The sequence below is a fragment of the Hippocampus comes genome, unplaced genomic scaffold (assembly GCF_001891065.2).
Source record: "Hippocampus comes isolate QL1 unplaced genomic scaffold, H_comes_QL1_v1.1 scaffold156, whole genome shotgun sequence".
Lineage (NCBI taxonomy): Eukaryota > Metazoa > Chordata > Actinopteri > Syngnathiformes > Syngnathidae > Hippocampus > Hippocampus comes.
In genome coordinates this window covers 1,312,891-1,325,023 of record NW_017805744.1, presented here as the reverse complement: position 1 = coordinate 1,325,023, position 12,133 = coordinate 1,312,891, and the positions used below count along the sequence as shown (strand labels likewise).

The following is a 12,133-nucleotide window of genomic DNA, read 5'->3' as shown; positions in this document are numbered from 1 at the left end:
CGGATTGGTTGTGATTTGCATTTGCCGATATAGCGACCAATCACAACAAGTAAGACATTGGTTTTAGCCCATATAGGAAGTAACGACAAACTAACGCTTCGCGATAAAAAACGGGATTCAAAATGGATGCTTGCAAACGTTACTTGTAACCCTGAATCTGGCGAAAAATCTGGAAAACAAAAACAAAAAAAAAAAACAAAAAAAACCAAATCTCACGTGATAGTCATGTGAGAGCAGAAAAACACCTTTACAATTTAGCTCATTTCAGCTCACCTGAGATAAGGTTGCAGCTTTTGAAGACCTCTGTAAGCTCTTGTGGATATTTGTACTCTGCATACCAGATTGAGTATCCCTCTGGGTCAAAGTTTTCCCAGAAATGGGGAACGGCGACTGTCAAGGTGTCCTCGTTGGAGTACTTTCTCTTGAAATCGTCCATGATAAACGTACTGACACAAACAAATGAGAAAGGTTAGTAATATTTAAACGTAGATTATTCAAGGGGAAGTTAACCCCACAATTTTCTTTACAGTATTTTCTATGCAGCCCTACTAGTTGAAACATGGCATTGTGATGAATATTACGGTGGTGGAATACGAGTTAAGCATTAAAATCCACTCATTTTTAGCCATCGCAAAGGGCAGCCATTTTGCCATTAGTTGTCGATTGATAATGACCACACAGTTGCACAGGGCAAAGGTAATGACCAATCATGGCACAGCTTTAGAAAACAGGTCAGCCATGATTGGTCATTAGCTGAGCCCTGAGCAATTGTGATGTCATTTGCGGTCAAATGAAAGCGGCAAAATGGGCACCCCAATGAGATGATTTTAAAACACAGATTTTGCCACTTAATTTCACAAATGCAGTACAGTAAATATTCTCTAGTGCGGACTCGTGTTTGCGCTGTCCAATTTGTCCTGATAACAGAAATTCCTCATTTGGGAAATGAGCATGGTACATGTCCTTTATGAACCTGCAAGTATGTTGACAAAATGCATGTGTAACAACACAATCAATAAAATACAAAAATATACTGTCCAAAAACCGTTTATATAACAAAAACTGCAATATAGGTGTATCCAAAAAAAATCACAACAGTAAAATACGTACAGTATTTTACTGTTTATTTTTTTCTGTCTTGGGGAAAAAAATGTGTCTATTTTGGATTGTTTTGTTGGATGCATTCTTTGGTTTATGACAATGTTTGCCTGCGTGTCATAGTTTTCTTGCTAGTTGCAAGTAACTGTCCCGTTGATCACCGATGTCTGGTAATTCTTGTGCATACTGATGGATTTGTTGCCATTTGCATTGCTTCCTCGCTGAATGGTGGCTTGTCATCAGGAGTTGAATCGATGCCTTGTTTTTTAAAGTTTCGTAGATTTGCGTCTTTCCGACTCCAAGTGTCTGCTGGATGCTTTTAACTTTGTGTCCAGCCTCGCTCAAACGGATGCATTTCACTCGCTCCGCTCCAGTCATTACAGTTCTTCTACGTTTCGATGCCATGATCTACACGACGCAAGTGAATAAAGTTTAAATCTTTCGCAATTGCAGTAAAACGCACGCCAATAAAAAGTCACTTACACGTCTCCGTTTTGAATCTGATGAATGAAAACGGTGAAACGAACACGTTTCTTCGTCGTGTCGAGTGGGTGCTGCTTTTAAGCTAGTGCCGCGTTCTACAGGACGTTAAGTGAATAAAGCTAAAATCATTCACAATTACAGTAAAACGCACGCCAATAAAAACTCACTTACACCGTCGTTTCGAATCTGATGATCGAAAAACGCGAAGTGAAAATGTGTCTCAGTGTCGTTGTTCCGTAGCATCGGGTGGGCGTTGCGTGTATTTAAGCTCCCGCAGCATGACGTCTCAATCCGGGTTACGGGTAGTGGAATTTCCGCTTACGTAAGTTCCGGTAACAAATAATATCGTAGTCAAAATGTTAATGCACAGGATTTGTTCCGGGTGAAGGAAATTCCTTTTCATAGAATTCCGGGGATGGGAATATTTACTGTATTACCGTAATCATGTCATGTCATGTTGAGGTGCATAGAACATACATGGCAATGGCGAGTGATGAAAAAAGCGGAAGGGGCGTGGCCTGACCGGGGGGCGTGGCGTGTCCCAAGATCGCCACTATTCTTTCAAGTGGAAATTTGTGCAATTTTGCCTATGCATTCCTGGTGAGCACCAAGATGTAACTCCAAATTTGTTGCTCAAAATCAAAACTAAAAAAGTAAACACATTCCCTGCCATATTTAAGATTTGTTCATGACTTGTATTCATAAAGTGTTGTGTAAATGTGATAAAAAGCTGTTGATTCTTACCTCATACAGTGATAGTGAATATTTATTATGCATACAATTTATTATGCCTAACCGTGCTTTATTATCCAAGACAAAACGTGAATTATCAATATGAATATAAAACGCAAATAAAAACAAATAAATGTTATCATGCTGTTGCTACAAATGCATACCAAATAAAATTGAAATTATCATCCTCGTATATTTGAATAAAAAAGTATATACCTCGGAGTGTACCTGTCTATCGGCGAGGGGCGTCAGTGGAGCAGATTTCGTTGCTTGGTACTCCAGCGCGTAACGTCTTTAGTTGTATCCGCTGGCGAAGTTTGTTTGAAAAATGCCGATCCCAAGGAATAATTGCTCCGTCGAATGGCGATTTTTTCGGCATGTTTTTTCACTTTTGTTGCATGATCTGTCAGTGCCACGCATCCACGGGAGCCATAGTTAATTAAGTCACTATAATACACACAATAAGCTTTGCCTGCTACGTCTGGTTTCTTCAAAAATTGTCCAAGAGCTTCTGTAACTTCGTCGAACTTGGAACCAATTTTAACCTTTACAGTGACTTTTCTGTCAAGCCAGTCCCATCGGAATTTATTCTTGACGTTTGAGTCAATTTCTAGGATTGAAGACTCCTGATCTTTCGTCAAAAATTTCATAATTCCGCTCAAAACGATCCGAGAACAATGAATTTGCGAGACGAAGAGGCCGCCATGAATCGGGTAAAACAATATGTTACATGCAATTTGATTGGTCCAATCGCTTGTAGTTAACCAATCGCTGGGCCGTATATAATCGAGCTAAGACTCCCGCAACAAATCATGCCTTCAATGATCTGATTAGTTGAGGCTTTCATACACGTCCAATCGCAGGGCTGTTTACAAACGGAAAACAGAGAGACTGTTCGGGAGAGCTCGTGAAAACTCGACGATAAGGTATCTGACCGCCCCTAAATTTTTCTCAACGGATTTAGACGATTCACAAAAATGATCAATTTAAGAAATAAAACGGCGGATTTCCGCGGATCCGCGGAAAATTGCCATGTATGATAGAACATTCTTGAAAAGAAAATATTTGGGTTGATGCCCGTGAAGAACAGCTTTTTTTCTGTGTAAGTATTCTGCATGTCTGGTGTGTATCCTAATAATTAAAATTGTGATTTCGAATGTGACCACAGCATGAACCAGCCTTTAACTCACTGAACCAGAGGCGACTGGGATGAATATGGACTAATGTTTTCTCTTCCCCCCATCAGATTAAGATTTTGTGTCACAACCAGACACCATCTTGACCAAAGACAGGGGACAAGCACATTTCTAACTTTCAACACAACACAGTACACCAGTGTTTTTCAATCTTTTTCGAGCCAAGACACATTTCTTCCATTGAAAAAAATCCCGCTGCACACCACTTAACAATTAAGTGTTATATTGTTTTTAGAAGCGTTTTTTTTAACATTGAAAAATAACACTATAACACCTTGAACAGTAATCAAATCAACATTAATCCAATATTTTATAATCTTTCATATTTATTCTCACTCAGTGTGATAAATGGTTTGGATGAACACAGATCTGATATCCTGGCAGCAATCGATGAAAGAGACAAAGCTCTTCGTCCACAGCTCTCATTACTTCTCTGTTTTTAGTTTTTGCAGCAGTCAGGATATTTCTTTAGCCGCTTTGGGTCCGAACATCTAATTTACAATGGCTTTGCAGGTGGCAAGTATTAATTGCTCTGCCACTTTTTTAATTTAGCCACAAGTTCAGCAACATGGTAACTTGCTTTCAAGGCTCTCTCGTTAAACTTTGCGGTTTTTCTAATGCACCTTGCTTGTTTCTCCGTGTGTTCATGCAGGCGAACAAAATACTCCACATTGTTGTTTCCAAGTCAAGGGTGTTTTGTATGGAGATGGAGTTTAAGCTTACTTGGGACAATAGTGCTGTTGGAGAGTTGCTTTTCACCACATAGCAAGCACAACGGAGTCGGTGCCGTTGCATCTCCGGTAAAAGTAAATCCAAATGAAAGAAAGCTTTCGTTGTATTGGTTAGCGCTGGAAACTTAGCTTGTCTCGAAGCACAAGGCAATTTGCTAGCTGCTGCTGCTCCCTACCAGTATGGAAGAGTACTACACGATTACTCTGCCAGGCGATGGACCGCACAGGCATACATATTGGATAATTTCCCACGGCACGCCAGGGTTTGAAAAACACTGGAGTACACCACCATTTCAATACTCCAGTTTGACCGAAGCAAAGTTGCACTTCTACCTCTTGGGTAGCTCCGCAAAGGGGTCCTTGGTTTTGGGCTCTGCAGCCAAAGCAGCATCACAGTCATCCATCTCTTCTGGTTCAGGCTTCTTCTCCTCCTTTTTCTTCTCTTTCTTCTCCTGAGGCTTGGCTGCTTCTTTTGGAACCTTCTCTTTCTTGGGTGGTGCATCTTTCTTCGGCTGCATCTCAGCAAACTTCTTAGCTACAGGAAAAAAAACAAATACAACAATTTTTGTTTCTAAGATTGTTGTTTCTACACTTCGCTAATGCGAAACATTGGCTTAATTCACAAGCCATGATAAAATTAACGTTAAAAAGTCAAGCCAAAGTAAGTGTTCGTGTAAGTGTTATGTCTCGACATAGCACACAGAGGCCATTTGTTCAGCCACGGGAAGTGTTATCTGACCTTCCTGGGGGAGTGAATATTAATCATACTTGCATTTAACAAATACATTAACTGTAACTTCTTGCCATCTTAGATGAGGAAAACACCAAAACACATTATTTACGTCATTGCTCCCATGCAATTAATGCAATGAGAATTTTAAGCCAAGTAAATTAAAATGAGTCTTCAGAGTCGTAGCTACGTTCATCGGGTCAACCAATCACCACAATTAAGGCACGATGTCCGCCTTTAAAAAAAAAAAAAAAAAAAAAAAGTCTCATGTGCCCACATTTCCAATTTGAGCGGAAGGCACCTGAGCATAATTTTAGTCCATAACGAACAACTAGCAACACATTACTGCATTTGCACGACCATACGACACGCATAAGTCTTAAATTTTCTCCAAACTGGACGGGGTGCCTAATAATGGGAGTTGCCTTGTGTATGCACTGAGTTCCAATATCTGCAAATGCTGTGGTGTGACTTTTGATGATGGGTCGGCTCGACAGACTAATGTTGTGCAGACACGTTGCTTATATCGAGGAAAGGCATACGTAACTGAGGACAGCCTGTGGACGTTAGAAGTGAGGAGGGTGGGTGTGAAAGAGGACCTGAAGGCACGCCCCCACAGTACATGCTTTGTGCAAAACAACATCCCAAAAATGGCACCTACAAAGAGGCGCCCTTTTGAAGCATGGTTTAAACTGGAAGCTATCAGTTTCACGGAGGACCTTGGGAATCGAGCAGCCGGGAGAGAAGTCAAGATCAACTAATCCAAGGTCCTTAGTGCATTTGTTTTCTGAAACGGTACCACCTATCCATCCGGGTAAGGACGACCATGGCGCAGGAACATCCGGCGGATTACAGGGGAAAAGCTGGACATTTTCCACTCCTACTGTAGCGAACAAGTGTAACGTTCTACGTTATATTAAATAAAGATACTTTCTTGGAGATTTTAATCCTTTATTCCGCTGCTCTGCCGGCCTCACATGGCTTCCTTTATCGACTGTTCTCTCAACCAATCCTCAGACTCCTCCATACCCGCTTAGGCTTGGGGACCAGCACGATCACGATACGCTCAATGGGCAGCTTTTGCTGTTGTGCCTGGTTGCCATGGTAATAGAAAGAAATGGCCAAAATGAAGTTGCAAGCGGCTTGGGAGCGATGCCGAACATAGCTTTACTTAGACTGTGAGGCAGCGCCGTGCGAGTTGGGGCACAATTTATGACTGGATTGTGGATGCTTGGGTTGATGTGACTGCTTGCAACTGTTGTTCCAGCTTTTGGAAAAAGCAAGCATCATATCTGAGGAGCTGCACAGCAGCGAGACTGACTGACTACGATGCGAGGGAAACTGGCATGTTTGAGTGCGAACTTGCCCAGCTGTTCATTTCGGAGACAGAAGATGAGGACGTTGATGGATTTGATAATGAGGGTTGATCAAAAAATAATGCGAGCACATTGTTAGCTACTTCAATAAAGTACTGTATAACCAAACACAGTTTTGCTCCCGCTGCCTTTTTAAAAACATACGCTAGTGTGCATGCATGCTACGGTATTGTTTAAGCTGGCGTGCATTTTACCATGCGTGCGTCCAATATTACAATGCGTCTTATGTATGTGTTGAATACAAAAATAGCACCTGCAACTTACACTCGACCTTCTAATGCTGTGCGCCATATGGTTGTGAAAATACGGCACACTTAGGTAATAAAGCATCTTTAATATACTAGTTTGAGCCAATTCAAACATCTGAGTCATTGAAATGATTGCGCACTTATTGAGGTACAAGCAAGGAAGTGACCCACCATCAAACTGAGCCATTTTTTCACACAGCTTGACCTCTCCGAGGACAGTCTTGAACTGGGGCTGGTTAACACATGTGACGAACCAACGTGTCACGTTGGGATAAGGCTGACGGAAAGATGGTTCAAGAACCTAGACAGGGATAAAGGGGGTGATAAGATTCTCCGAAGGGGAAAAGGGGGGGTAGAAAATCTCCGGAGGGGGGGGGGGGGGGGGTAATTCTGGGAAACATTCCATCAATGTAGACTTGACATACAAGTAAGTGTGCTTTTCGGCCTATTCTGCTATGCCACATGAATACTCTATGTGGCTAACCTGTTTATACAGCCACAGCATGGAGCAGGCCACAGTGATGTCCGCAAGGCTAACCCTCTCTCCAACCAGGAAGGTACGAGTATTCAGGTGTTGGTTGAGCACTCCGAGCACCTTTTTCACATCCTCCTTTGCCTGCTCTGTGGCCTGGGCACATCCAGACAGAAGAATGATTATGCAGGAGAATTAGTAAAAAATAAATTAATTTTTAAAAAATCATTAAAATCGGTGATGGAGAACACCTTTGTCAACATTAGTTGCCATCGAGTCAGTTGTAACCACAGCATGAACCAGCCTTTAACTCACTGAGCCAAGAGATGACTGGGATGAATGTGGACTAAACAATTATCTTCCCCTATCAGATTCAGACTTTGCGCCACGGAAAGGGCACAGCCTTGCCCAGTGATAAGGGACTGCCCAAAGTGGGGAAGCTAATTCAGACCAAATCATTTTTAGATTATTCGAAGTAGGGTTGTCCTGATCACATTTTTTTTTGTGTCCGAATCTGAATCCAAGTTAATGGATTTTGAGCATCTGTTAATACCGTGTCCCAAACCAATACTTCTGCAATGCAATGAGGGAGAAAAGGAAGGCCACATACAAATTATCTCAATTCTCTAGATTTTTTTTGTTTTAAATAAAGATATCTAAACATACCTTTGAACATGGCTGTAAATCAGCAGTCATTCAAAATCATGTTAAGAACTAAAAATATTTCATTCTTGACTTTAGAAATTAAGAAAATTAAAAAATGCAATCTTTTTCAGCCAATACTGATTAGCCAAAAATCATGTGATCAGCCATGATTTCCAATCATGTCAATTGGGACAACCTTATTAAATTTTCAATTAAAATGCACCATCCACCCACCGTAAGGAATAGATGCTGATAGTGATGTCCTTATCAATTTTACGAATGATTAGTTAAAATGAGTTGCCAATTGCGAAAGTGCAGGAACAACGTTATGCTAGTTCACACACAAAACATTGCAGGAACATGTAAACAGTTTCATGGAGGCACACTAGTTAGTGGTACTAATTGAACATGCGACACACCTGCTTGTTGAACTGCATGATTCCCAGAGTGGGGAACACCCATGTGCTGGCTGGAGGGACAATCTCAGAGTCAGCAAAGCTCACCCATTGAAGGACCTGAGCCGAAGCTTGGGGTGTGGCACCACGAAGGACATCATTGCCCACTGTATTAGAGGGGGCAAAAGTGAAAAGGACATGACACCACTTATTTTCCCATTCTTCAGCCAATCGTTGCATTCAAATGTGAGCACAGAGAGAGCCAGTCTTTTTAACTTGCTGAGCCAGAGATAACTGGGAGGAATGTTGTTCCCCTGTCAGATAGAGACAACATGCCATGGCTGGGCACCGCCTTGCTCAAAGACAGGGGATGACACTTGTGAAGAGCCATTAAGAAATTGCACATACTATGTCTAATTGTACTGCAAGTCTATGATTGAATGTGTACACCATAATTGACAGTGCAATCTGAAGGGAGAGCTGTGTTGATGAAATGCCTTGATAATTTAGTTGTAAGGAAACAAGCACATTTAATTTGGGTGAACATGATATGTAGTTGTGCATGTTTAATGACCCTCAACAGACGGAGCATGGGGGGAAACACTTGTTGTTGCCAATAAAGCGCATGTACCAAGTTGTGCCATGAGTCTACGAATGCAGCTATGTAAATATGCATGCGGACAGTATGGTATTTGTTGAAGGTCTTCTGATCGTTTTATCTTAGTAATCGCATGTACTTTCAAAGATAAGTGTGAGTCTGCATAGTTATTAGGGCTACCACAAACTATCATTTCTAATCAAGAGTTTAATAGGCCTGTCACGATAAATTTTGTGCTAGGATTGCCATTGAGGGCTTTGTCCGAGTTCAATAATGCACGGTCGAGAAAGACCGTGAGGTAGCGTGTAAGCTCTGCTGTTTGATGTCAACCGGGGGCATATAAAAACTGTTTAATAAACTTGAGTTCACTGACTAATGCCTCCATAATTTATTCCAAATAGACAAAACAATGTAAGCATACCGCAGTAGGACATTGTGTCTTTAGATCAAACACAGATGGTAACCTGTGCGTGCTAATGCCAGCTAGCTTTTGGACAAGACTGTCCCCGTGTAACAATTTAAATGAACTATCGGGGAAAACTGGAAAATGAGGCAGTTAAGCAAGAAAACCAAAATGCCAAATAAATACACAAACGACTCGACAACTATTAAAATAATAGACAATTTAGATCATCAACGACGTGACTTGTCCTGGCAGCCCAACTAGTTATGCCCATTAGCAGACAGTCTTAAAACTCCCAGAAAATGTCTATACTATTGAGATGGAGCAGGAACATTTACAATTACAAAACAATAATGGAAACTGTGACAAGCCATATCTCCTTCAGTTGCCAAGAGTAGAGCAGAAGACAGGGGTATATGCCCGTTCTCGACCTTAACAGCAAAAAAAAAAAGCAAGAGCCTGTTTAATATCAACTAAGACACTACCTTGATAATGAAGTCATGGGGTTGTCCAGATCAGTGTTTTTCAAACTCTGTGCCGCGGCACACCAGACGCGGTGAAATATCCAATTTGTATGCCTGTGCGGTCTATCACCCAGAAAGTAATCATGTAGTACCTTGCCATACCGCTAGGGAGCAGCAATAGCTGCCAATTGCCTTGTGTTTCGACCACTAGAGACAAGCGAATTTGTGCCGCATGAATGCAGGACGACAGTGAAACAATAAATCTGAAAGATTATAAAATACTTTTTTCTTTGTGCTCATTTGATTCCAATTCAAGCCGTTATAATTCATTCTTCAATGTTAAAAACTGTTTTAGTAACAATTAATATAACACGTCAATTGTTAAAATAAGTGGGGTTTTTTTTCACATTTTCAGCTCGTGGTGTGCCGTGAGATTTTTTCAATGAAAGAAGTGTGCTTTGACTCAAAAAAGTTTGAAAAACACTGGTCCAGATAACATTTCACGATTTAGTATTTTAATTTCCTTTTCATTAAAATTGTATATAAATCTTCAAGTATGTTCACTTTTGAAGTGGTTATAGTTTTTATTTTTGAAATGAGTGTGGGCCATACAAACAGCAGCTCTAGTTCAAAGAAAAGAACATCAAGATACTCACAGTAATGTGCAATGGCGTTACTCTCAAACAAACAGAAACCGTCATCTCCCTGGTAGGCAGGTACCTACGAGCAATTGGTGAAAAGAACATTTCAAGAAAACAAAACCACTTTGGTTACATTCAAAATGGCCATGCGATTCGTCAAAACGGGTTTTGACCTGCACCACATGGAATCTATCAGGTTCCAGAGGATCACAACCAACCTTGCCCTGGGGAAAGTTGTTGAGGAAGGCAGGAGTGCGGTTCGTCTGCCCGAAGGTAAAGGCAGGGGCACTGCTGGCCACTTTGAGGGCAGCACCGCTGTACTGGGCAGCAATCTGAGCCTTGAAGGCCCTCCAGTTCTCTGGATACGTGTACAGAGTCTGGGAAGATGTGACATGAGAGACACATAATTGACCTTTTACAAGTAAACACAGCTGAAATCTCAACTGTAGGTCTTATTTTATTTATTTTTTTGATTTGCGAACCAGTTTGAACTTATTTGTATTTGCTCTGTATTGTGTCCCATTTAAGCAGTGTAACGTTGCGAGGGAGATTCCACGTCTATCCACACACGAAATCAAGCTCCACCATCACTTGCGTCAAACCATTTTACCGACCAGGTAGGGCCGGTACCCAATGACATATTTACAGCTGTACTTTGCGTGATATCAAAGGAAAACGCATGAATAAAGCCTGGCATTCTCGTGCCTTAAGGTGAGATCGGTACTAGCTAAGTATCAGACAAGATGGTTAGCGCCCTTAAAAACCCAATGCTAAACTACGGGTGGGCGTTTAAAAGTTGGATTTCAAACAAACAACATGAGCCTTTAGCGGAGAAATGGATAAAACTTGTTTTCTCGACAAAAAAACAGCTAACGTGGCACAAGATTGGGCCGGGAGTTAAGACGTCAGTAGCTGACTGCAACGTCAGTGTAGCGCAGAGCGAATATTCGCTTCAGTCGTACAGTGGTCGCTCAATTAATTTTCCATGGCAAATACACTTTGGTATCATGACGTAAGTAGCAGAGAAGGTAGCCGAGTATCAGTGGTGCCGTGACACAACTACGATTGCGAAGATTTAGGGCAGATTGTGAAGATGAATGCCACATGAATGAAAGCTCCGTAGCCACTCTCCATTTTACTCACCCCTGCCGCCATCTTCAGGACGAGAGAAAGAAAGAACGACGGCGCACCCTGATGACGTATTTACGCTACAAGACGTCCGCGTCGACGAGTTGTTTCACTTTCGAGAGCTGTAACTTGTTGACGCAAACAATTTAGCAACAAAATGAAGATGGAATTTTAAATACTTTTCACTTTCGAGAGCTGTAACTTGTTGACGCAAACAATTTAGCAACAAGATGAAGATGGAATTTTAAATACTTGACCGATATGAATTTACGAGGGTAAAGTTCTGATTGGAATTACCCTACATTCACGATTTCTTTGCTTAGTTTACGAGTATAATGCAAATAGCCTATACACATATTGACAAACGTAACCAGAATTAGTCTTCATTTTTCCATTTGAAGACATTTTGAATTAATATGCTTGAGGATGTACTGTTTCTGTTCCATAATTCTGTGAAGCAGTCCAAAACCATCCCTCCACAGACGAATTCTGAGATGATTTTGGTATGGACGAATTTCCACACGGTGGGATTATGAGGCACTTTTTGGACAAACTCTAACAGAGATTATGAGCCACCGGACACTCTCTCAGGTCTGTCCTCAATATCCCGGGCCTCACAAAAAATGCCGTACACAAATAAGAAGAAATCCTCAGGCACTCCAACATCAGAAGAGTCAGAATTACATTTTATAACGTTGAGTTGTGGCTTAACGATGCCCAGTCAAACTCACCATCTAAGTATTAAAGTGTAACATACAATAATTTATAGAGTACCGGTATATCATATTTGAAA

General features: G+C 41.2%; 1 protein-coding gene across 1 annotated transcript in view; it reads right to left on the bottom strand.

Annotated features, from left to right (window-relative positions):
* eef1g (eukaryotic translation elongation factor 1 gamma) overlaps positions 1 to 11,454 on the bottom strand; it is a 14,505-nt gene extending 3,051 nt beyond the window's left edge. Inside the window, exons 1-8 of the mRNA XM_019884238.1 lie at positions 11,356 to 11,454; positions 10,431 to 10,589; positions 10,228 to 10,291; positions 8,131 to 8,273; positions 7,079 to 7,222; positions 6,766 to 6,895; positions 4,574 to 4,775; positions 274 to 446 (exon numbers count right to left, since the gene is read on the bottom strand). Of these exons, the coding sequence (XP_019739797.1) occupies positions 274 to 446; positions 4,574 to 4,775; positions 6,766 to 6,895; positions 7,079 to 7,222; positions 8,131 to 8,273; positions 10,228 to 10,291; positions 10,431 to 10,589; positions 11,356 to 11,367 (1,027 nt within the window). The 5' untranslated portion in view covers positions 11,368 to 11,454. The remainder of the gene's footprint in view (positions 1 to 273; positions 447 to 4,573; positions 4,776 to 6,765; positions 6,896 to 7,078; positions 7,223 to 8,130; positions 8,274 to 10,227; positions 10,292 to 10,430; positions 10,590 to 11,355) is intronic.
* Between the last annotated feature and the right edge of the window lie 679 nt (positions 11,455 to 12,133).